This window comes from Aspergillus bombycis, assembly GCF_001792695.1.
Source record: "Aspergillus bombycis strain NRRL26010 chromosome Unknown contig00047, whole genome shotgun sequence".
Taxonomy (NCBI): domain Eukaryota; kingdom Fungi; phylum Ascomycota; class Eurotiomycetes; order Eurotiales; family Aspergillaceae; genus Aspergillus; species Aspergillus bombycis.
This window is the reverse complement of record NW_019170049.1, coordinates 164,406-189,474: the sequence shown is the minus strand read 5'-3', so window position 1 is coordinate 189,474 and position 25,069 is coordinate 164,406. Positions and strand designations below refer to the sequence as shown.

General features: G+C 48.2%; 7 protein-coding genes across 7 annotated transcripts; 3 read left to right on the top strand and 4 right to left on the bottom strand.

Annotated features, from left to right (window-relative positions):
- Positions 1-12: 12 nt before the first annotated feature.
- Positions 13-1,460, bottom strand: ABOM_005800 (Zn(II)2Cys6 transcription factor; the record flags this gene model as incomplete). The annotated part of the gene is made up of 3 exons (XM_022532929.1): positions 13-840; positions 897-1,040; positions 1,101-1,460. 3 exons carry the CDS (start codon positions 1,458-1,460, stop codon positions 13-15), a joined length of 1,332 nt encoding a protein of 443 aa, XP_022388753.1.
- A 1,176-nt stretch (positions 1,461-2,636) lies between these two features.
- ABOM_005799 (uncharacterized protein) lies at positions 2,637-3,519 on the top strand (the record flags this gene model as incomplete). Its single annotated transcript, XM_022532928.1, has 3 exons — positions 2,637-2,881; positions 2,943-3,231; positions 3,277-3,519. 3 exons carry the CDS (start codon positions 2,637-2,639, stop codon positions 3,517-3,519), a joined length of 777 nt encoding a protein of 258 aa, XP_022388709.1.
- A 1,306-nt stretch (positions 3,520-4,825) lies between these two features.
- ABOM_005798 (amidohydrolase) lies at positions 4,826-6,466 on the bottom strand (the record flags this gene model as incomplete). The annotated part of the gene is made up of 1 exon (XM_022532927.1): positions 4,826-6,466. One exon carries the CDS (start codon positions 6,464-6,466, stop codon positions 4,826-4,828), a length of 1,641 nt encoding a protein of 546 aa, XP_022388708.1.
- A 467-nt stretch (positions 6,467-6,933) lies between these two features.
- On the bottom strand, positions 6,934-9,049 carry ABOM_005797 (sugar transporter; the record flags this gene model as incomplete). The annotated part of the gene is made up of 8 exons (XM_022532926.1): positions 6,934-7,164; positions 7,239-7,343; positions 7,405-8,121; positions 8,179-8,250; positions 8,320-8,611; positions 8,665-8,735; positions 8,818-8,906; positions 8,971-9,049. 8 exons carry the CDS (start codon positions 9,047-9,049, stop codon positions 6,934-6,936), a joined length of 1,656 nt encoding a protein of 551 aa, XP_022388713.1.
- A 1,184-nt stretch (positions 9,050-10,233) lies between these two features.
- Positions 10,234-14,607, top strand: ABOM_005796 (Zn(II)2Cys6 transcription factor domain-containing protein; the record flags this gene model as incomplete). The annotated part of the gene is made up of 5 exons (XM_022532925.1): positions 10,234-10,312; positions 10,379-11,097; positions 11,149-11,746; positions 12,507-12,993; positions 13,047-14,607. The coding sequence occupies 5 exons, from the start codon at positions 10,234-10,236 to the stop codon at positions 14,605-14,607; spliced, it is 3,444 nt and encodes a 1,147-aa protein (XP_022388712.1).
- A 1,785-nt stretch (positions 14,608-16,392) lies between these two features.
- On the top strand, positions 16,393-16,706 carry ABOM_005795 (uncharacterized protein; the record flags this gene model as incomplete). Its single annotated transcript, XM_022532924.1, has 3 exons — positions 16,393-16,485; positions 16,538-16,603; positions 16,659-16,706. The coding sequence occupies 3 exons, from the start codon at positions 16,393-16,395 to the stop codon at positions 16,704-16,706; spliced, it is 207 nt and encodes a 68-aa protein (XP_022388711.1).
- A 1,240-nt stretch (positions 16,707-17,946) lies between these two features.
- ABOM_005794 (uncharacterized protein) lies at positions 17,947-19,613 on the bottom strand (the record flags this gene model as incomplete). The annotated part of the gene is made up of 6 exons (XM_022532923.1): positions 19,588-19,613; positions 18,871-19,511; positions 18,499-18,802; positions 18,171-18,412; positions 18,030-18,100; positions 17,947-17,973 (listed from the first exon to the last, which is right to left on the bottom strand). The coding sequence occupies exons 2-6, from the start codon at positions 19,313-19,315 to the stop codon at positions 17,947-17,949; spliced, it is 1,089 nt and encodes a 362-aa protein (XP_022388710.1). The 5' UTR covers positions 19,316-19,511; positions 19,588-19,613.
- Between the last annotated feature and the right edge of the window lie 5,456 nt (positions 19,614-25,069).

The window sequence follows — 25,069 nt, the reverse complement described above, 5'->3', positions numbered from 1 at the left end:
TATCAATCTGCATTATGTGTCAGGTGTCCAATATTCGTTACGTACAAGATATGATCGTTTCACGATATTGGTTTCTTCTTCCTCCAGCCAGTTAAGGTGCATGTCAGCTCGAAGGATCTGGGACATGGTAACCGCCATGTTGACCCCCACGACATGTCCGATTTTATCCAGACACTGCGCAATCCACGTACGCATCTTCAGTGACGCACCCGAGCAATCGGATGCAATGAAAAGGGGCCACATCAACCGAAGAACACCGCCTGCGAAGGGAATACCCAAGGTTGACCCACCGGATGAACCAGTCATGCCCAGATGATACGGCACACTGGCACATATATCCTCCGCTAGCTGCTGCGAGATCGCGGCGCTGTGCCTCTCGCTTTGCCCGCATGACCCCTTTTCAGCTGCTGGAAAGTACGTGGCGGAAACGTATCCAATGATGCCGTGAAGAATGATGCGAATGAACCGATAATGGTTCCAAGCCATGCTCACTGCGATGTTGGGGTAGATGTGATAATGATCGCCGTATACAGGGTGTAGTGTACTGTTTTCACCTTCGAACCGTTTGACCTTCACAACGGTATATTTCCATTTCGCATCGATGCTCATCGCCCACGTTATCAGCTCTGCATCCAGGTTGAGAGCTTTCTGAAGAACTCTAGCCGGGTGGGCGAAAGCGCCCTCGTTGATATCGGCAGCCAGATCACCGACTTCCACCAGGATTCGAAAGAAGTAGTCAAGCACCTGGTCCCCGGTATCGCCGCGGTGCTTGAGAGCCTCTTTGGATAAGTCGAGCAGCCATGACGGAGTACGTTGCTTCTTGTATAAATTTCCCAGTGCCTGTTGCAATATATAGTTAGCCTATTGCTATTTCCCTCGACGCATGTATGTCATACAATTTGCAGCCGAATCTGAGTGAACAGCTCCAAGCCCGCCTGATGGTGTATTTGCTCGAATCCGCGAAGCTCGATCAGTTTCACTCCGCCTTCGATATGGTTCAACCAGCGCCCTATTAACGGTGGGCCCTCGCACGTCACGATCTATGCCGCCCATTAGCCTAAGGGTAATTGTCCGACACGCCGTCTGCACTCGTTGCCTACCTCATAGAGTGACAAGAGCTCAACTGCTGCTAAGGTTGAATCAGACCGGGCACATTCCCGGTCGCGTAGGGCTACACCAGTCGCTGACAGTGCCGCACTATACTCACGCCGTGCAGCTGACATTAACTCGGGCGACATATGGATATTAGCCAGGGACGCGAGCCCTAGGGCGCTGATGCAGGCTGTGACCGCGGGACTAGTATCTGTCCGAATAAGGGCCGGAAGGAAGTCAAAATGACCTCGAGTGTGCCTTCCATTTCGGACATAATGGGAAAAGATGAAACCCGATGCTTGATCATTCACTGAGAAGGTGAGCGACGGCAACACTGTAGGCGATAACTGGTGGTGACCATTGGCCATGGAAGGACTTGGCTGCCTCGAGCATGACAATACCTTGGTCGACGGCTTCGTATTCTGTTGGCGACGGGCCTTTCCTATTACTTCCTCGCTCTGATCATGAAAGTTGAGGGTCGCTACGTCGCGATACCCCGAGCATTCTCGATGAGCGCGGACGCATTGAGAACAAGACGGTCTCCGCTGATCGCACTGCATAGGCTTAGTTACACCGGCACATCAAGACTAGTATAGATTGACATTCCACGTACTTTAAGGCGTCGAGTCCGACAGGGCTCACAGGCGGGACTGGGCTTTCCTCGATAAACCATTGAGCTGTAGACTGAGAGAGAGAGTCTGGTGGAGTTTTACGAGTTGGATACCCGAAAGAGTAAGATCGGGACCAAAGTAGTGGTGGGGTCGGAAAGAAACGAGACGTTGGCTCTTACTTAAACTGCCAAGAGGAGCGCCAAATACTCAGGCTGCGAGCTCCGCAAGAGGCTGTGCACTTTCGTCCTTACGAATTGTATGCTCATTTGGGTTTAGTGAGGTCCAGCCTTGTCGGAAACAAGCATTCTGCTGCCTATTCCTGAGCGAATGAGGTTTCTATCCTCCCACCTACCGTGCTAAGCCTCAAGCTGGCCCCGAAGCGATTGCCGTAGAAGCATTTTTTCCTGAGGTTCCGGTAAGTCAAGAGCGTTTGGCATTTGTCGAGGGACCGATCATAATGCCTATCAACGTCGGTCTTGGGCTCACTCGCATTGAGTATCTAGGTCCGCCGAATAGCCACAGCCAGGGGAGATATTACATTATTCTCCACCGGTCTGAGAAACTGCTGTGGGGTCTGTGCATTGGCTTGTCCATACGCTTTTCGTCTCTTCCTTTTTTGCTTGGAATTCTTGTGTTCTTTAATTTAGCTCATTTTTACTCGACCCATTCTACTGAGCCACTGCTACGAGCTATATCCCAAAAGCGGAAAGTCAAGTAGAGCCCTAAGTTGACCATGGCTGTACAAGTTGCGTAGATAAATACTTTTGCACTTCCTGTCCACATTAGAGAGCCATACTGTATCATCATTATTCCTTGCATTGTCAATTCTACCCCAGTCCCTCCACTAAGTACTACTATACTTTGTTCTATCCTATTGACACACTCTATTTCCCTTCAATAATCACAAGCGACCAGACTGATTCTACGACCAAGATGAACGGGATATTTCCGGCTGATCTTGCTGTTTACCTCTTCCTAGCCCCTGTTGCGCTGTATATTTATTGGTCCCACCGATGGATCGGCTGGCTTCCTTGGACCAACCTTCTCACGTTCTGTGTTGTGCGGATAGTCGGGGGTGCTATAGGAGTGAACGACAGTACTAGCATTGCGGCGAACATCATCTCCGGGATAGGAATATCCCCACTGTTATTGGCTATCGATGGACTTCTACACGAAGCGTACGTTTGGACCGTCTCCCTGGGTAGCAGAGGCTTCCTAACACACTCGGGCTATTAATAGTCGGTATTACCGTCACCCAGAACACAATGTGCTCCTTGGTCGGATAGTGGTAATTGCGATCACTGGTCTCATGGGCGCTGGTCTCGGCCTTAGCATTTCAGGATCATTGCAGATCTACCAAGGTCAAGGGACGACCGAGGACCTTTCGCACTGGAAGGTGGGAACGGGCTTAGTTGTCGCTGTCTGGGCGATGGAAGTAATGTGGGCACTCTTCTCCCTTCTTCCATCCCAATGCAACAAGAATGCGCCGGGTTATAAGGATGGCACCAAGGCATGTAACCCTGTGGATGTATGAATGTTGTTTCATGAGAACTAACGCCTGTCCATTTCCTAGCTGATGTATGGGGCTCTTGCTGCTATTGTCTCCACCGGTGTTCGCGTTATCTACAATCTGGTTGCCGTTTGCACTCAGAGAAAGGACCCGAGTCCCGTCTTTGGATCCATCGCTGTGCGCGTTGTCCTCGTGTTCCTCCCTGAAGTCCTTGCCGCGTTGTCCATGATCCTTGCGGGGCTCTGGAGTAGAAATATTTGCAAGCACAACGAAGCGGCGGAGAAGTATGTATCAATATCTGCCTAAAGGCTGATATACGTTATACGTTGGCGACAACTGTGCAGAGATTCTTATGGAATTAGTGCCTGAGCCTTCCTGATACCCGTTTCTATCTGAATTGTTTCCTCTATTTGGCTACTTTAAGCTATGGTATAATGTCGGAATTAACAATAGAATATTCTGTGGGGCTATACTTTCAGCATAGAGTATGCACAATAAAGTACTGTATACCTTTTACTGCTCGAATAGATAACTTTACTTACACAATTTTCCACAATAGCTAAGAAATCGAAGCATAATCTCTCTGATGTACTCAAGGGCCCGTAACCTCCTCCTATTGAATAAAATGACGCCCAGCGAAGAATTGCTGATATTTCCAAACCGTAAGCACGAGCAAAGGTGGGTACTTTGAAACGATCCTCGGCAGCTCCTTGACATACTGAGATGCATCATTAGCACGGAGTAGCCGATCCTGTGGGATCCCACTCCGAATTAGTTACCGGATTTGGAAATAATCGACACCCTGACCGATTATCACGACAACGTAGAGCCTTATAGACTCTATAAGCTTCCGCTAAGCCTTGCAATGCGTGAAGACACGTGGATCTGTGCAAGGGTAAGTCAATGCTTATCATCCATGAAGGGCACAGATCATCCTGTGAAGTGGTTACCCAAAACGTAAACCAACGGTCTCGTCATCCAAGCCACGTTGAGGCCATTTTCGTTCCTTGCAACAGCGCAGAGAGTCAGCCCCAAGCGGTATAAGTACTGGGGAATAAATGGTGTTCAGAGACAGTATAGAAGACAGCTACACTTTTCAACCAGTCCAATGCCAAAGTTCCTGCTGGAAATATTACTCAGACACTCGATTGTTCTTGTTTCCCTTTCTTCTTTGACGTCCTGTACGAGAGAAACAGCTACCCGTTCACCATGTGTCTTCTGTTACCATTTCTGATGCACAAATCACGCAAAGTAAAGAAGGAATCAGCCTCTAGGCAATATGCACATGAGCAGCAGCCACGCCCAGTCATGAGGGATCTACGAACACCCGAGGAACAGCACCGGGGTGAGCCGAATACCCATTCGGGCCGGAGGGTCTAAAGGCGACGCTTAAGTAGGTAAACATGATAGATGAGATCTGGTCGAGCTATGCTAACACGAATCTAGTGCATTCCCTGTTTTCCCACTAAACCGCGACACACGAATCAGGAAGGGGAGCGATGGCCTTAGCGTATGACATGATGAGAGGAAGGATATGAGTGTTTTCTTCATTGCGTATTATATTCTATTTCACGAAGGATAAAATAAAGATCATTACTTTATGAGACATTCCTTATAGTTGTGCACCATCCGCACTGGCATCGAAGGTCTTCCGCCCTCGAGCCCAGGTTTGCTGTACGTTTGCCTTGAGTAAACTCTCTGCCTTCCAGTCCATATCCAAAACCACAAAGTCCGCGCTCAACCCAGCCTTCAGGGACCCGGTCCACGAATCCGCCCAGCGGGAATAGGCCGCCCCAGTTGTGGCGGCACTAACAGCAGCAGCTAGAGGCAACCCAAAGTGGGAATTCACCGTTTCCGTACACTCAGGCTCAATGGCGGATCTCCTGGTGGTGGCATTATACAAGTTTGGCAGGGCGGGATGAGATGCGGTGGGTGAATCTGTGCCGAATGCCACTGGAGCGCCGCCCTCAAGGAATTCGCGGTAGGCAAATGCACGGCTACAGCGATGCTTTCCAATGAGCTCCGGCCAGGCACGGAACAGAGCAGGGTCCGAGTGGACCGGCTGAACCGACGCCGTGATTCCAAGCTGACCTAGGCGTTTTGCGTCCTCAGGCGAGGTGAGCTCGAGATGTTCAATGCGATGACGACGGCCAGGCTGTGCTAGAGATAGTGCATCGATGGCATTCTTGACGGCCTTGTCACCAATAGCGTGAATAGCGATCTGCAGTCCAGCCGCATCCGCCTTCTTCACAACAGCCTGCAGAAGGTCCACGGGCCAGATCGGGTCCACCGGATTCTCGCATCCCTGGTACGGATCTGCCAGAGCTGCAGTACAGCCGTCAACGACGCCATCGCACATGAGCTTAATCCCTGCAATGCAAAAGTCGGGGGATGTCGTCGGATTATATTCACGATGGAGGGCGATAGCCCGGTCAACTTCACCAAACACCACGTTTAGGTCATCATTAGGTGGAATCACCCAGTGCGCCGCAATATGGAATGGAAACTTCTCTCCATGTCGCTGGCGCCAGGCCTTCAACACGTCCCATTCAATATCGTCCATCCCCATGTCAATCATCCCTGAGTACCCAGCCGCAGTATACGCTGCCGCCGCATCATCCAGAGCGTCCAGCTTATCTTCCAGCGAGGTAGCCCTTACCAGGAACTGTGGAACAATACCCAGGTGAGCCATCTCACTCAACAAGCCGGATGGCTTCCCATTCTCATCCCGATGAATCGTTCCACCGGGGGGATCGGCCATAGTGGCAACGCCCAACTCTTGCAAGGCAGCAGTATTACACCATCCCGAATGCATGTCATTGGCGTGGATATAGATGGGCCGCGGATCCAGGTCGTCCAACATACTTGCCAGCGCTTCCCCCCCTGTAGTCGACTGAACCCAGCTTTTGCACATAATCCGAGGCTCCTTTGGATGAGCCTTCGCAAAGGCTTTGATCGCCTGCCGAATCTCCTCCAACGAGTTACACGAGAGAAGGCTCAGCTTGCGGCGTGACAGCGAAAAGTCGACAATATGCATGTGGCTATCGATGAAACTTGGGACCACGATCTTGTCTTGCAGGTCTATCTCGCGGGCACCGGAGTCTTTGGCTTTCTGAATAGCGTCGTGGTTTGGGGATCCGACATATTGGATGCGGTCCCCGCTGATTATCATGGTTTGTTGGAACTCATATCCTTCCGAGCCGGTGCTCGGCGTGAAGATGCGACCGTTAGTGAGGATTGTTGTAGACGCCATGCCGGTCGTTCGTTTATGTATACTAGATAGTCACACCCTGGCTAACAAGAGATTGCCCCGTGAGTTGCTGACATGGAGTGGGAGGAATGGCGATTTATATGCCTTGCCCTAGTGGCATGTCGAGCAGCAAGATGAAGGTCGCACTGCGCAAAGTGACGCCATTGGTCTACACGGCCGAAATTCCCCACATCCAGATCGGCTTGGCAGGTGGGATTCGATATGCGTTGTGGAGTATAGTAGTTAAGGATGGTGGTGGGTAAGCAATGGAAAAGGTATGCATCTGCAAGATACGGTGTATACACTCATGCGGAGGATCGATAGTAATCTAGCTCAATTCTATGAAACACCTGCCAATTCTGATTAAACTCTCTCTACTACTCAAAATCTTCTCCATTGTCCATCCCCAATCCCACTATCCCACCCTTTAACAATATTTTGTACACTGCAGAACCCCATATGCATAGACTCTAACCGGCAGCCACGGCACTCAAGTAATAGTCGGCGGTACTGATACGCGCCTTTCGGCCCCAGATCATCATGGGAATGATAAAGACCATGGTGCCAAAACACACGCATCCAGCACTGATAAACATATTCTGAACTCCGAGCCCCATCATCCACGGATTGATAGCGAATGAGATACCCATCGAGACTAGGTTGCGGATGAATGTAATGACAACGAGACCTTCCGCGACAAGCTAGAAAATAATCAGCGTCCATGACGTTGCAAGACCAGTGAAGAACAGAGACGGAAGGCGCAGATTACGCATACCTCACGATAGGAATCTCCATAGTATGGGAGAATAATCGATGTTACCGATCCGATTCCAAAGCCGACAAATGAGGATCCAATCAATGGGACAATCCACGGTTGTTCCTAGATAACCATTCTGTTAGCGAGGGACTGTGATTCCCACTCGGGATGTAGTGGAACGTACATTGGCAATACTGATGCCGTAGAGGAAGAGACCTAGGGGGCAGACTACCAGGGGCACAAGTAGCATATGCAGTCTGAGCTCTGGGTCATAGACTCCGGCTCGGCGCCGGGCCATGTGCACGACATAGTAGTCATTAAGAGGACCGCCATAGATGGACCCGATAACGGCACCGATGAAAGGTGCAATATTAATATTACCCACGCCCACTGATGAAAAGTTGTAAGGGGGCTCGGCAAACAGGATAGGTTGTGTTGTGGCGAGGATGGCCACCCAGCACATCATGAGAGAATATTCGATACCCACAAAGGCCACTGCTGGGATGCGGAAGAACAGGAGAAAGGGGGTCCACATATGCCGCCAGTATGTTTTGAAGCTGATGCTGTCGGTAGGCCCAAGTGCAGTGATCCGTTCCCAATATGTCTTCCGTGGCGGGATAGGCTCCTCTACAGCCCTCCGTGGGATGGTGTCACAAGGGGATGGTATCACTTTTTCCTTGTCGAATTCAGAAGCTGCAGTCTGCTTCTCCTCTGTTCCCAGTGCCCCCGGGGGGTCTTCGCCAATATAGCAGTTACCTGCGGGCCTGCCATAGCGAGTCTCTTCGTACGCGAAGATTATCAGGAGTAGTACCAGTGCGTTAAGAATGGCGCACCACCACCATACCCAACGCCACCCCTGACTATTGATAATATATCCGGCTGGAATGAGGCTCAGGTATGTCTAGAAACAACGTTTTTAGTTGAGAACTGAAGTGGTTTCGGAGCAGTAGAGCCTTACGCCAACCACCACCATGGTGGAATATATACCATTCATCGTTGCACGCTGGTGCACGAAAAAGAGATCCACGATCTGTTATCTCATATAACGTAAGCTCGGAGCTAGAGAAACGAACTATTCAACAAAGAAAGGGGTACTTACAGTCATCTGAATGATAGTGTCGTTGACTGACCCTGCGAGCCCCGCTATCGCCTGTAGCACGATATACTGGACGCGGGTTTGAAACGTCGCTTGACCTATATTCGCTAGCACCAAGATGAACGAAGCGAAGATGTATACAGGCTTCCGCCCGATTAGGTCTGCCGCAGGAATGAAAAAGATGCATCCAACAGCCATGCCTGCCAATCCAGACGCATAGCTGTCATTAAGATACTTCGATCCATATCCGAGCTCTTCTGTCAGGGAAGGCCAGGTCACTGTTCCAACGTCCAGGCTAGCCGTGCGTTAGTAGGATGTGAGGGTGTCAATTAGGAAATGGATTCGTACGTTGCAAAAACCATCAAAGTGAAAAGGCAAGCAATCGAAAAGTTGATGGCCTTCTGGTAAGTGGGCCAGTTCTACCCGATACTTCTCGTCAACTTTATTCAAACAGACTATGCTGGGGCGTTAATAAAGGCATATCACATCCCGATAACGTACCAATGGCTCATTTGGATCGTTTGACGGTTGTGGTTGGAGAATAACATGGCCGTCGGAATCTTGTTCGACGCCGTCAAGATCGATGCGTCCTTGAGACCATCACAGTTAGCCCCGGTGTGCGAATCTTGCGATAGAACCATGTGGCATATGTACCCTCTCCGAAATAAACCGTCCCCGGTGGTGTCCGTGGCCTTTCCACATTATCTCGTCGTATCTCAGATGACTCGGTCATCGAGACTCGCAATCACCAGTTATGCTTAGCAAGATTTCAATTGTTTCAAAGATGGACGATGAAAGGGAATATCAATGTTGACACTGAAAAGCCAGTTATCCAAGAGATGGGGGTCTTTGACAACATTCGCCGAGATAGTCTCTATGTCTACAAGGAGGTATCGTCAAATGGAGAGTTGATCGCAAGGAGACCCTACGTGAGCGAGCCGTGATATATACGATGCATTATCTTTGTGTAGGAGAGGGGAGGCGCGACGGCTAGAATGCATGAGTAATGCAATATCCGATTCCAGAGATTCGTATAGACGATCTAATAAGGGACAAGCCTTCACCAAAGGACGTGGTGTGGAAGCGAAGAAGAAATGGTTTCTGTTGTTGGAGAGTTTAATATCCACCTGACGACCCAATCGGGCGAGAGTCGCGCAAAGTGATGCCATTGGCTCCGTCCGTCCAAATGGTGGGACCTCTCGGTCGGATTCACCAATGGGAAACCCTCGGACATGGCCCGTCTTCACGGCGGAGGCAAAAGATTCAACGATGGTTGAATCCTGAACAAACCTCCTGGCCTTGTTGAACTCCTAGGACCGGCCATTCCACCTTGTTAACAGACTTGACACATGAACTGCTGTACAGATCCCTGACGTGCACCCCGCAAAACCCCTTATAGGGTACTCCGGAGTACGCCCAACCCCACAACCTAAGATTCCCCCACAGAAGAGATAACCACTCGATGATAGTGTGTCATTGAATCAAAATGCTGACGCCTTATCAGATAGTGGATAAGCGACGGCAGCCCTTGACGTCGGTTTGTTGGGTCCTGATATCAATTTCAAAACATCGCCGCCACGGCTTTCGCAGCCGCGTGAATTAGTGTTGCTGCTATACGGAACCTAGAGTCCATAGGGTACACATTCCCCATTCGGCCAAGTGCTAAAAATACTCATTTTACTGGCAAGGGCTTTATCGGCAGTAGGATTGCCAAGTAGATTCGGAGTCTCCTTGGCCGTCGCAGGAGGTATCTAGCCTCTTGTTAGCCTCTTGTAACCACGAATACCAGGGAATTGTGCATCTGTTAGGGAATACCTCCCAGATCGTGCGCATAATACGCCCAAACTCAACCAGTATGGTGCCGTGGCAGAAGAGTTGGCTCTACTAGACTCGGGATTTGATTCCAGCCCATCGGAAATGACACCTCGAACGAAAAACTACCGTCCACCTCGTCGACGGCCGGCGCATCTGCGCACGAAGACTGGCTGTCTCACATGTGGGCCACCCCACTTCGCAGTCTCTGCTGGAAGTTTATAACCGTTCGACTAACGAACCCTTATAGGCAGGAAGAGGAAGAAGAAGTGCGATGAGACTCCCGGGACGTGCTCTAATTGCGCCCGACGATGGCTCTCCTGCGAATGGCCTGCGAACCTCTGTGGCAATCAAAAACAGACCCGATCTGAACACCGGTCGACCAGCAAGGCCCATTCAGAGCATTCCCCTCAAGCTTCTATCAATGAGTGGCATGTTAACCAACATGGAATTGTGGTGGACTATGCACCCAGCGATTCTCCTTCTTGGGATACTGAAGGAGGAAGCGATGGACTTCTTTCTCCCACCAACACCACTACTCCAAGTAGCCAGAATGACTATACAATGACTACCCATAATAGCCCTCCATCTATCCTCAACTATATCTCCCCATTGATTTGTCTATCACCCGCCATAACCCCTGCCAGCGCTCCTTTGTTTGAGTTCCTAAGGGCGGTGTTTCTACCGCAGTTAATCCGGCCAATGGCCCATGATGCTGTCATCAGATCTGCCGCCAATAATTCATTGACGCTGGCATTACGTACCCCCTTCTACATGCATGCCCTTCTCGCATGCTGCGGTGCAGAAATACCGGTGGACGACATTTACTCACAGACGCATTTCCAGAAGCTGGCCCGCATGCATTACGTCAAAGCGATAGCAGGACTACGCGAAAGTCTCGACAGTGGCATGTTCGATGCTGCGAACACAGCAATCATTCGAACATCCTTGATCTTGTGTATCTATGAGGTGAGCTTATAGATCGAGAATGAATCGAGCATTACTAACGCCGAGATATAGAGATCTAAACCGCGCCTCTCAAGGGGCGTGGATGCTCATATACTTGGCCTCGCGCAGTTGATCCAGTTACGCTTTCAACATAACCAAACAACTCCCGAGCTGCAATCAGACGAGGAGACCAACACGTCTCGTGTAATATTAGAAGCCTTCATATTCCATGCGACTACGAGCATTCCGTTTCAACAAACGATCAAGCCGCCCGAGCCTGTCGAGACGGCCCTTTCCCTGGCCGAAACTAAACTTCAAGAAATGTACAGATGGAAGGAACCGGTCTACCACGAATCGCCGGTTCTTGGAGCCCCACCGAAGCTGTTTGTATATGCTCGGGAGATTGCACTGATGCATGAGCGATCCTCTGCCGAAGGCATCGATGTCGCAAGATGCCACGAGCTACAACGGCTATTGAGCCGCCTCAGCGATTGTGGGATTGAGGAGCCGCATCCCCCGTCCGAGACCGATTGGTTGGCCCCAACGACATATACGCCGCTTCTGTTAGGTCCAAGACTATATATCATTGTTTCCAAGATACTTTTGGAACATATGATTAACAACAACTCGGCCACAGCTGGCAGCGACCTTCCAGAGTTAGTCAGGGAAGGTATGCGTTTGGTCAGCGAACTCGACCCGTCGACCGACTATTATGCCGAGTATTACTGTTGGCCCATGGTAGTCCTGGGAACCTATACAACGGACGACGCACACCGAAATTGTCTGTTGTCCCAAGCCATGGCCTTTTGGAAGGCAACGCGGAACGGGACAATGAGGCGGTTGGTGGATATGCTCACGACCTTATGGCAGATATGAGAGAATAAACGAAAATGACCCAATACCTGTGTACTATTTATTTCAATTTGTTCCCCCTTAGATTTACCCATCACTGTATGATACACATGTTTAAACCACGCGATTTCGGCTGAATCTAGATCTTTGTAACATACAGACCTAAAATTGTCAAGACTGTTCGTACCATACATTTGCTAGTTTTACAGGGTAACTGTAGATCTACTATCCTTATTAGATATGGTATCGCTGTTATTTAAAGCGCATTACTTGCGCCACAGTAGAAATATATATATCTGGCCGAACATAGAGCAACCTCAATTTCAGCATATTGCTCGCAGGAGGGGCCAAGACGCGATAAACAGGCAGCCGCGTAAATGGGCGGGAAGTTCTATAAATATATTTGGGGGCCACTCACGACGTCAGCACATTGGATGCGATGCGACCAGCGATCATTATATTGTCAGCATTGATGACCTTGTGTAGGCATTTCTTCACACTATCCTTCTGGTTGTACCGTCGTCTATCTAGGGGGTTACTCTTTGAAAGAGAATCCAATTACATGCTAAGATCGCCAGTTATGTTGAACTCAGAGAGGATTGGTTCAGCAGGACCTATACTCGATCCGCTTCCTGCACTGCATCTCTGTGAAAGCACTCTGAAATTCCTTGCCTTTAGCTGTGCGCTCTTGTCTCCAGCTGGGGAATTAAACCAGTCGGTTGAAGGCCTACCTGTGGAATATACCAATCTTAACCACATCTACGACACACTACGACTGCTGAGAGGCGGTTTGAAAGGCATGCTTACTAATGAATGGTCCACCGATGAATCCATATCATACGGAGATTTTGAACTTCAGAACCTGGCGCAGTGTTGTCTGGGAATATGTGAAAAATTACTTGTTACAGTTAACCAGCTAAGATCTCATGACAGCTCCCCAAGCACCGTCAGGTCTTTCCATGAGGCACTGCGAGGGGTCTGGAACGCGAAACAAGTTGAAGCTCTAGAGGAAGGGTTACTGGTGTGTAGAAGGCAAGCGATGCGAGTTGTCATGATTGTTCTAAGGTATATCAACAGGTGCTATAATACAGACGGCGGAGCTAATTGGAAACGAGCAGAGATGATCAATCTAGCATCTTAGAAGAGATACAAAGTCTAAAGAACCGGAATCGACAAATAGACGTGAGTCGAACGAGATGGCTTGCGGACAACTTACAAACCCTTAGCGACGTAAGGTATCAAGCGGCCGAGGAGTACATAGGGGATCTGCTGTCTGGCGTGGCGAACACCGTCAATCTAGACCAGCTTAGTTCTATGGCCTGTAAAATGACACATGTTGTGCAAAAAGCATCAAAAGTCGCCTTTGTGCAGAGATTCCTCACGACACTCCACTTTCGATCCATCAGAGACCGCCATGCGAGAATCACGAGGGCCCACGAGAAGACCTTTGTGTGGGTCTTTCCAAGGGATATAAACGAGACAGCCCATCGTTTGCCTAGACCAACAATCCTTCCATGGCTGCGGGGACAAGACGGCAACATATATTGGGTCTCTGGTAAAGCAGCGTCAGGAAAGTCAGCTCTGATGAGATATCTACTCGCTCACCCGCAGACCCAGGAGAATCTCAGATCCTGGGCTGGAAGTGAGAAGCTGGTTATTGCCAGCCACTTCTTCTGGGGTGCAGGAAACACTATGCAAAGGTCCAAGATTGGCTTGCTCCAGTCTCTCCTCTACGGTATATTCACCCAGAGTCCGGACCTGATTCCTATCGTATGTCTGCGAAGGTGGGAGGCGACAATGTTAGGTGAACACGGGGACAGCCCGTGGTGTATGGAAGAGCTATTAGAGACGTTTGAATGTTTATTTAGCCAAACCGCTATCCCAACCAAATTCTGTTTTTTCATCGACGGTCTGGACGAATGCACAGGAGAGCACTCCGAGGTGATCGAACTCTTAAACTCTCTTGTTCACTCGAACGTCAAGATGTGTCTCTCCAGCCGGCCATGGCAGGTGTTTGAAGACGCATATGGAGTATCAGCAGACCGGAAGTTGTACTTGGAAAGGCACAACCGCGACGATATCCACGATTACGTTCGAAGTGAACTCGAACAACACCCAGCGTGGGGGCCACTTGTTAAAATCAATTCGCAGACTTATGAGATTGTTGCTGAAATTGCCGATCGGGCTCAGGGTGTCTTTCTCTGGGCCGTTCTGGTCGTGCGCTCCTTCGGCGAATTGTTGAGTAACGGTGATACTTTGTTCTTCTTGCAGAAAAAGCTCCACATGATCCCGGTCGACCTTGAACAGCTGTTCGAATTCATGCTTGGATCAGTAGATCCGATTTATACTTCTTATGTTTGCTATACATTCAAGGTCGCATCAAGTGCCCCTGAGCCCCTACCCGTGCAGCAATATGTGTCCTTCGAAAAACAAATTGAAGGTGAAAATAATATCCATCAACAGAAGAATGAACCTCTCACTTACAGAGACATCTTACTACGGGTTGATCCACTTAAAAGACAACTGAAGAACATGTGCAAAGGACTACTGGAGGTGTATTGTCGACGTAATGAGGAGGACCTGCAGCGCTACCGGGTGGACTTCTTGCACAGAACCGCTCGGGAATTCTTCAAAGGAAATGAAATAGTGCAAGATACGCATGCCATTGGTTGGGACTGAGGCATAGGATATACGACTGTGTTTTGCCCGCTCTAACATGGAAAGCACATAGCGTATGCTACGATATCTTGTTTTCATCGATACCATCCTTTAGTAGATGAGCCGTAGCACTGCGAGCCCAGCCCTTCACTTCTTATGCAAAACTTTTATATGTCCGTGAAAGAACTTGGAGCAGCAGACTGTTTAACGCCTGCGGGCTAGGAATCCTTCCGCACGCTCCATATCTTAGCCCCCTGGGCAGCGTTTCAATGTTAGCATCAGAGATATAGTGAGAGAAAGTACGAATAGGGAGGGGTGGGAAGAAAACCGTATTGAGGGGATTCTTGGTTCTAAGCAACTGTGCTTTGATATAATGATATGACTAATGTTTCGAATGTAAGTGGAAGGAGGGAGTCCTATCGCTCGGGGTGGGTCGACCGTCAAGCCCCTCAAGCAGAACACGGTGGCTAGTCAAAAAGGTTGGTAAATTCTAACCCGGGCGCTCGAGAGAACTCGTCTTACCTTGCATGGATGTAGTCTGTGTACATCAGCTATTCTATACGGCGTTCTACTGCATTTTGGGCTTTGCGAGCAAAAGGGGCTTGAAGTCGAGGCGTTTGGGGGGGGGGGGGGAGTTGTTTGATTCGGTGTTTGATAGGAGACCAACTATCGAAGGGCGCTACATGTTGCTGAGAAGATCGCACTTCACTAGGCACTCTGCATAGCCTTAGCGCTGGTTCTTCAGTTCGGTTGATCCCAGAACCGTTTTCGTAGCCTCAAGGCTGATCGTCACCCCACTGTGGGTTACTCCTGAGCAGATTCACAGAGTACGCACTTTTTGCCTTGCTCGTGGGCTCCGCATGGTCCGAAGAATATTCCGTGTCCATAGATATTGTGAAATGTTATCTTCAGTAGCATTACAGAGTACTGTAGGGCTACTCCAGGCTATACAACCAAGATTGCTTGACTAACCATATCGCGACTTTGATAGTTATTTCGGCGAAGGCAATATCTAATACCCCCCCTGGTTCAACCCCAACCCCAGGCTATAGTTGGCCGACGCACACTAGCGCGCGACTATACGCTCTAGTAAACAAGTCGATCACAGGCCAGAAATCAATCATGGTCACTCGACTGTTCATGGTGGGAAGGAGAACATCAGGGGTAGGTTCGAGATCTGCACCCGCCAAGAGCCTCCGAGAATATCATTACCATGTTGGCACAAATAGCGCCAATCAGATAGACTAGGGCTCAACGACACCCACAGCTTCTCCACGTTCTCCCTCAGGTCTAACTCGCCTTGCCGGCAAAACCGGTTATGTGGGTTCCCGTAGAGGTCCGAAGGGGTAGAGAGCATACCGCTATCGTCCTTCCTGTCTACCTTTGCTCAGTGTATATGCACCATGTTTTGCGTTCATACTAAGGGGTATACAGATAAATCAAATAATGACTAAGTGGATATGGGATCGAGGAAAAGACTAACAAATATGACATTGCCTGTGATCCATACATTAATGCCTCGCATGCCGGATTGAGTTACAGCCCTGCAAATCACGCCCATTGTTCAGACACTATTGGAGTCACACGTACGTGGCATTCATCCACTACGGTGGAGTACTGAGATCAACCTACCGAGTATATATAGAAACAGCTGTTATATAATCGAGTCTCGGGAAAGACATATAAAAACCCCAAGCGACTCCATCAGCATCTTTCTCAACAGTTCCAACAATCTACCGCAAGAAAGAGAAACAATTCATCCTCTAAACCACTTCTTCCAAACCCCCAAATCCAACCACCATCAAAATGCGTTTCTCCTTCCTCGCCGCTCTCACCCTTATCAGCGCTGCTATTGCCGCTCCCCAGCAGCAAGCTGGTAACGATGCTGCCCAGAACACTGTATGTCAAGAGTGCGATGTCATTTTCAAACCACCTACTGACAATGTATTAGCTCGCTATCGGCGCTCCCTGCAAGAAGGACGGCAGCATGGGAGTCTGTGAAGGTGGATTTTGCTTGGTAAGCTTTCAGCCCCTAGTCAACTCGAATCACCAGCGACTAATGCAGAATACAGCAAGACGAGAAGGCCGACCAGGGTGTCTGCCAGCAAGCCCAGAACTAAGCCCATTCTATCAACTGGTTTAGATTGAACGAAGGGAGGGGAGGAAGAGTTTATCCCGGGCTTGCCATTCGGAATGAACCTGTACATATGGCCCTGACATCTGTTGAACTTGAAGTATAATATATAATACCTCTGGAATCTTTTTGCGGTTGTGAACTTCCATTATACAAGTACCAAATTTAGCGAAGTAAGGTTGTAGAGATAAGTGCAATTGGAGCCGAGTGACATTGTTGAAGATGGGGCTAGCTCAGACGGCTCGCATGGTTATCGCTCTATCGTAGACATCCACCGAGATTTTGGGTGCATTATAACGCATTGTGCGATTCATATACTGAATAACGCCAAATTTTATGCAGCGAGCAAAGAAAAGAGACATGGAGATAAAAGCCTTGTAGAAAGGGCTTCTTTTCAATTAGAGTGTATACTGTGTATGCCAGGTACTTTATCCATACAAAGGTCTAAGCCCAGTCTTGCACGATCATCCTATTGTATCTTCAGCAAGAGCGAATATGCGTATCGCATTATATATATAGAATACATTACATTCTTTCTTTTCAGCCTATAATGCTCAATAAATACCAATATCTTGGATGACGGTTACCTTGCTGTCTATAATTTATATTAGTAGGAAAGTACAAAGACTCAGTAATACAACAGGCTATTGGCTATCTATTTTAAAACCTTTACAACCTGAAGCTCTTCTAACTCCAGTAGAAATCTTATTCAAAGCGAACAGTGTCTATAATAGTAGGCCTGGTTATAATATTATAAATTTGATGCAAGTTCCTGGACTCTATTCAGAAAGCTGCTTGGTTTAATCTTCTATTATTAAAGAACATAGCTCTGTCTAAATTAATTTTGCTAGAGATTGGCACAACTGCTATAAGTCCAGATATTTCAACGCCTCGACTTTGTACGGTTTAAAATCTAAGTAATATTCAGATATTCTACTATCCAATCCTTTTATAGCTCTTCAGAGATCTGCTCTAGCTGGCTCAGAGACTATTCTAAATTGACTGGGAGCTTGCCGGAACAGGCTTGAATACTATCTGTATAGCTGACATTGTTCCAGTATAAAGACTTATTGTTTTACTTTTCTAGGAGACCAGCGGCTAAGATACCGGTGACGGTTAAATATATATTAGCTATGAATCAGGACAATCTGGAACTTGTCGACGAAGTTTCTCCTGGCTGAATCCTAGAATCGCATCCACCAGCGTCAATTTTACTCAGAAGCACTTTACTCCTCGGATGAGGTCCACAGGGTCTGTGCCAAGTTAAATACGCTACCATATCAAAAAATGCTCCACCGAGGTAACTTACAAGGTTGTCCCGTAGAAGCTGCAAAATGAGTGTTGAGTCCTTGTAGCTCTCCTCAGTTAGAGTGGGGAGCTCTGTAAGATTTCGTCAGCAATAATGGATCAGTAGTACACCACCATGGAGAGCCATGTGATGCGTGCGTACCAGCAATGGCATCGTCAAATGCCTTCTTGGCTAGATGGCAAGCCCTGTCGGGGGCGTTGAGAATCTCATAATAGAACACGGAGAAGTTAAGAGCAAGGCCTAGGCGGAGAGGGTGAGTAGCGGGAAGGTCGACCTGAGCAACCTGAGTGGCGGCTTCGTACGCCTCGAGCGACTTCTGGGCGTAGTCCTTGCGGCGGACTCCGGTAGAAAACTCGGTAAGATACTTATGATAGTCACCGCTCCTATAGGAGCTCCGTTAGAAAACATGACGCTACAAAGTCAAAAGGCTTTGTGGGGCCGGGGGGAGGGGGAAATCAACAATGCGCACATCTTGTAGTAAAAGACTTTACCCTCGACAGACGTGGCAGAGGGGATCAGGTGCGTGTTGATGATATCAAGAATACCCTTGCAGACCATGGCGAGCTCATTTTCAATCTTTTGGCGGTACTCTTTGATGAGATTAACCTCAGCATAGTTGGCCTTGATCTCATTCTGTTCAACCGAAGTGACTATTCTCCAGGAAGCACGGAGAGGGCCAGTCATATTCTTATAGGCTACGGACAGGAGGTTGCGCTCCTCAACACTAAGTTCGCGGTCCTCAGATGCAACGCTCACCATGTTCTCAGCCATATCTGGAGGCGGGTTAGCGCGGGCTTGGTTGCTGAAGGTGTATCGGGGGAGAATAAGAATCATTACATACCCTCATAGCGCTCCGCCTGCTCCGCGAGCTTGGCCAGGTAGACAGCCTGGTTCGTGACCACGCTGCCACATTCGAGCGAATGGATGACATTTGGAATGATTAAACCCTGATGCAACATAATAGCCTTTTCGGCGGCGGCATCCATGATTTTGAGCATTTTATTGCGCATTTGATGATACCCAAGTCCCATGCAGATAATCTGCCCAAAGCCAGGTCCAATATGAACTACCTCGGTACCGCTTTCCATCGCTGTGTCTTGCACGATCTCCTTCCACGTCATCACAGCCGCATTCAATGCTATTCTGCAGGCCATCTCTGTCTTAGGATTATAGATATGCTGAAAATCTTGAACTGACTTTTTATATTCTTGCAGCTTGTCCAGGTCCCCCAAGCCGAAGGCTTCTAGCGTAGACTTTGCAAAGTCTTGGCCCAACTCCCACTTCATCCAGGCCCCGACACCTGGGATACCGCTGGCCAGGGTTGCTCCAATCTTGTTAGAGATATACTCATCACTATTGTGTAGGGCTATTTTCTTCTGCCTGACAAGTGAGTCACATGCAGTGTTAAGCCTCTGAAGGAGCACGGCCTGGTCATCCGGTGTGTCAGTGTTAATAGCAGCGAGCTCCGAGACTGCAACTCTTCTGTAAGCTTTGACCCATGAATCGAAGGACCCAAGGTTATCAATGCTGATAGATGAAGTGTCTACTGCCATCTTACCATTGACAGATTGACACAATTGACATGGTTACCTTAGAGGACAGTACGCGCTTCTTTATACTTTACTCAATCCTCTTCCAGGATTTTTGACATACTGTATACAACCAAATGCCAGAAAGACTTTTATTAGGCTTGGAAGGCAATATCACCACGATGTAGCTAAAGTTAAGCCACGACTAGAGGCCACAAAGACTCTTGTTAGGGTTCGATGGCAATCTCGTCACCATGTAGCCATAGTTAGATCACGCTAGATGCCAGAGAGACTTTTATTAGGTTTGGAAGGCAATCTCGTCATCATATAGCTATAGCCAGGCCTAGTCCTTGACAATGGAACACAATCGGACGGGTGGTCACGCAACTATTGTATCTAGCTGCCTACGTAACTGGTACTCATTCCGCGATATACTGCTATTGAGAGTACAGGAGGTGACCTATCATACCCAGCCTGAATGTTACCATGTAGTCGATCATGGAGGTGTCATCTGACAATAACCTTTGAACCATGGCCGGGAGGTATACTACTCGCCTGTGGAGTAGTTATTTAACACAGGACGATTGAGGCTATGCCAGTGCTGAGCCCCAATGAGGACCGGTTGTGATCTACTCCAACAGTCTTGCGACTCGTCTTCCCTTTCTCTTCCTACATCTCTTCCTATAATGGGGGAACATGGGGGCCTCTGCAACACGAGTGTTTAAAGATATTTTGGAATACACGACTGGACTTGACAAGGTTCCCTGAGACCAATTGAGAATGAATTATGTCTAATCAAGCATACGGCCTCTAGTCAACATGATAATAATGCATGCCTTCCCGAATATTTGAAAACGACGTAAAACGATTTCGATAATGTACCACACACTCCTGTTGTACAGATTTTATGGATGCCTGCTATTATTCTCGCGATCCCCAACTTTTTGTCCTTTGGATAATGACATACCCTTGCGTTCCTCTCTTTTCGCAGTTTGTTACATAGACCTAATTCAGTCCGCATGTCTCCCTCATCAGACATAACATTGCTTTGCGAAAAGGCCCCCACCCATCTCCAATATCAACACATCCAAATGGGTTGTTTCGGGCTGTCCTCTCCGCTTGTAGCGAACACTTCTAAGAGAAAAAGGACCCAAAGAAATCCACCACACTACTCACTATTCCGTCATCACCACCTCCGTCACAAAGATCTGCGCTAGTAGCATCTCCGCCATAACTACCTCCATCATAATCAGTACTATCATGATCACCACCCGCAAACTTGGGTGGATCTGGAGGTTTGGTAACAGTCTCGGTCTTAGGGATGCTGTTTCCCTTGAGGTCGAAAATATTACTTGACGCGTCGGAAGTTGTCTCCTTCCCCTCGTTGGTAACTAAACCCGTATCGAATCGGCTCCTACCTGTGGTCATCTTAGTGACTTGCTTGCTTTTTCTGGTGTCCAGCTAATCTGAGTAGGGTGAAATTAGTTAACCTTCACCGATGGCAAAAATGGTTATCCAACCTTGATGTTGTTACGTTGGCTGATTGTGATGTGATTTTTGCAAGCTGTATAGGAACCGTTGATAGTAATCAGGCGTTCAAGCTGTGTGGTCAAGAGAGAACGAGGAGATTAGGATAGGCGGGAACCGTGGCTTAGATATAGAAGACAACCTAGGGTACAGGTCACCTGACACGAAGTTCACACCACTCATCTTGGGGATATCAACCTTGGGAGGCTGGTACTGCCAAGACAGGTGGGGTGACCTGTATACTCCTAGACCTACGGTTGTACCCTGAGGACAGTCGACTGCAATACATCTTTCCAAACCTAGTCACCATCCTTGGTGGTGTCCAGCCTCGGCCTGGATTGATCGAGACATGTAACCACCAGAAGCGTCCTAAATGCCTTTTGGGTCAACATTGTTCCCACACCTCTACTCATGGGAGGGTGGCATGGAGCAATGGGTATTCAATAAGTCTCAGGTCATGATTTCACCTTGCCATTTCACATAGGCTGTGGCGATTATGAGCCATTGAACGATAAATTAGTCGTTTCATTGTCTCATCCAGTATAGCCTTGAGTATAGCTTTCACTTAACTCACGTCTGCCACTCTAACGAGTTCACGCTCTGGTTGTAAAATCATTACTCCTGGTATACTAGTCCTTTCGGCGATAAAATGCAAGTCAATTGTGATAGCGCCGACCTCGAGCACATTGACTCCCTAGATGAATGGGCTACACTTTACAGGAAACGAGCTGTCGCGAAGCTCGCAGGCATTCCTCCAGGAACACCCAACGTCCAGGATGTCCTTCTCGAGTATCTTAACGCTGACTGCATCTCTCTTATCAATCAGAGAAAACAGTGTCTACACTGCAGCAGTGATTATACTGGTAATAAGATTGCAGCTACGATTTGCGGCAGTATTCCATTCCTACGGCCCTGGGCAGTGCACGAGCTGGGTACGGACTTTGCAAATATCACCCTCAAAGCCTTTGGCTTAGCCGATACAAAGAAGCTAGAAGAATACCAAAGGTTGTTCCAGGCGACTCACAACTCCACAGAGAAATTTGTCAAGGGCATGGCTTTTTCGGTGGGTGGATTAACAGTCACAGAGCTTCTGCGGGACACAGCCGTGGATGCTAGTGTTGAGGCTGTTCACATTCAACCTGTCATTGGACAGGTCGTTTCTATGGGATTTGGGTACCATACAATGCGCGAAAGAATGCTTAAGATGATGGATGGCGCTGCTGCGAAGGCTGTCAAGGTGCATCAGGGTTTGATTATCCCGGATGTCATTCATTCGCTCAAATGTGCCGGCAGTACAGTCATGGAGCAAGGGAGAATTCGCAGGCATGTTCAATCTCACAGCTTCTAGCCACCTACCTCTTCCTGATCCAGTCTCTAGGATGGCCCCAAGCTGCGGACGCTGTGATCGATGCGAACGAGGTATGGCCACCGCAGGCGCTCACCTGTCCCAGTTCACATATACGTGGAATTTGTCTGAAACACGTTTACATGAGTTCATAGTATGAGACACAGCTGACTTTCTGAGCAGCTTTTGACTGGGATGAATGTGTCTGGCTGTTTCGGGGGGTTCCGGAGACAGTACTGGGGGTGATTACATATTGTGAAAGTTGTCAACTTATGGAAAACAGATTAGACAGCCCCACAAGTGGCTGGCGCCTTAGCTGTATCAATAAGGTTGCCACTGAAGACGTGAATTGTTGGACTTGCATGAGTCAAGAGTGCAAAAGTGACTCAAGTAAGCCTTTTCATCCGCTCTTGAAATGTACCGAGATACACCGGGGAATCAGCTGCTAACATATTCTAGACGTGCGATCCTATAACGATGCCCAATTTGTCTGTCCAGACGGTTCCTCCCGCCACTGCCTCCCGTGTATTTTATCGGAGGAAGGCCGAGAGTGCCCCCGGTGCAAGTTAGATTACAATGACAAATGGACACCGCACCAACTCATACAATCCAAGCAAATGGCTCAGGCCTGTACGCGACCACTGATTGTTTGCTCCATTTGTCATGAAATCCAGGGCCGGGGAGGTGCCTTCCTTATTTGTGAGGGATGTATGGCGAACGGGGGACGTACTGTCTTTTGTTCCCAGTGTGTGCAGTACGGCCACCACACCCTGCACTTCGATTTATGCAGATCTAGTAGGCCGGATGCCATCCTTCGAGAGATAGCGGTTAGCCTTGTTCCGCAGGCGAAAAAAGCAGCCTTTTGCTGTTTGGCCTGCCATATCAGTATGTCCCCAAGCCTCAACTGATGTCTCCACTAGTATCGAATACCACATGCTCTGATGAACAGGTAAAGCCAGAAGCCAGTAAAGCTGATATAATATTACGCAGCATACAGTTCCTCCATCCCCTACGCGCATTGCACGTCGGTCACGGATAACCAGTCATTATATATATGCTATGTCTGCTTCTTTACCACCTTCAACGATACCTCAAAATACTGCTTCGAGAACTTGCCCGTATCCAGCTTTATCCTCTACCTCTCAGATGTTCCGGAGCAGAAGCAGACTAGGGCAGACGGTGACGCTAGCGATACCGCAATCATACGTATCCCAGGTCCGTCCTATTTCTCGAAGAGAGCAAACAAGCAAGAAGGAAAGGTGGTTCTCCAAACCTGTATGATAGAAACAGTCAACTGGTTAACTAAGTCTTATGTCGGATGGCGCGACGCGGCCCGAATTGGCCTCATGGGGCCAGCGCGTGTAGATGCCACACATGTGTCCTGGCCTGGGATGGCTCTGCCACCTATGAAGGAAGCCGATTTCCACTCCACGAGTACGTCCTCGAATATGGAGTATGAGATTCCGCATTACGAGCTTGGGTACTTGAATTGTGGTATCGGGTCTGTAGTCAAGAGATGAACCTCTACCCGGCAACTACGGTGTCAGTAAGCCTAGATATCGTACTTGCCGGGAGTATGCCTTCCAGCTGAATATGATGCAGTGCCTGGAAATAATCAGGGTGAAACGGAGAGCGGTCCTCTTAGTTCCTTTTATCAAGTGATAAGTTTCCACAAAAGTCGATCATGGGTTTCCCTGAGAATGTGATTAGGTCTTGACGCTTCTGGAACGCCCGCTATGAGAGATTGGAAATATATAGTCCAGTGGCCTGGTCGGCGGTGGAGTAGTTAGTTATAGGGAGACGAGGCGAATGCTGAACCTCATAGGGAATAGTGGCAATCTACTCCAACAGTATGCACTCTGCCATATTTTATGTTATGGTCCTAAACACCACAAGACCCTGTTAATATTTGGTTTCTGAAAGAGCCAAGAGTTATGATAATAAGAACCTTGATGGTATTTTGAACATAAACTGTAAAGTTGACACGACTAGTTTTTGAAATTAGCTGGGCTTACTTTGACGTTGCAATGGCCCGGTGGCGAGTTACTCCTCTGTTTCAATAAACCGACACCTATCTCTCTTAACAGGGGTAGTGGTACATCATACTGCTCCAAATATTATTGATACACAGATTTTTTATTTTGTTTTAGATATTATATATTGACTTGAGGATCAATAATTTATGAATTGAGATCTATAAATATTTGATTTATATATATGCTACCTCTTTAGTAATGTTATTGCTATTTTATAGACTGTGCTATTACTAAATCAATATGTAATAGGTTTCACAAGTATACTAAGTAAACTATATTATAACTAAGAGTGTAACTCTAAATCAATAGATAGATCTTAAATCAGTAAATAGTAGATATTACTAGACAAGACTATCTGGCCGATTTATCTACAAAAATAACTAAGAAATAGACATATAACCTACCTGGCTGCTTATGGAGATATTCTAGGATTGGGTCTACAGTTATGCCTTCCTCAAACCGCAACGCAATGCAAGTAATATGATCAGGGGTGTGATCTTACTGATGGCCATGATGACACAACCACATCCAGAATAGATTAGATGCAACGTCGCGTGGCTTGCACAAAGCACTTTTCGACCTAGGGTTGAGATTCTTAGAAAT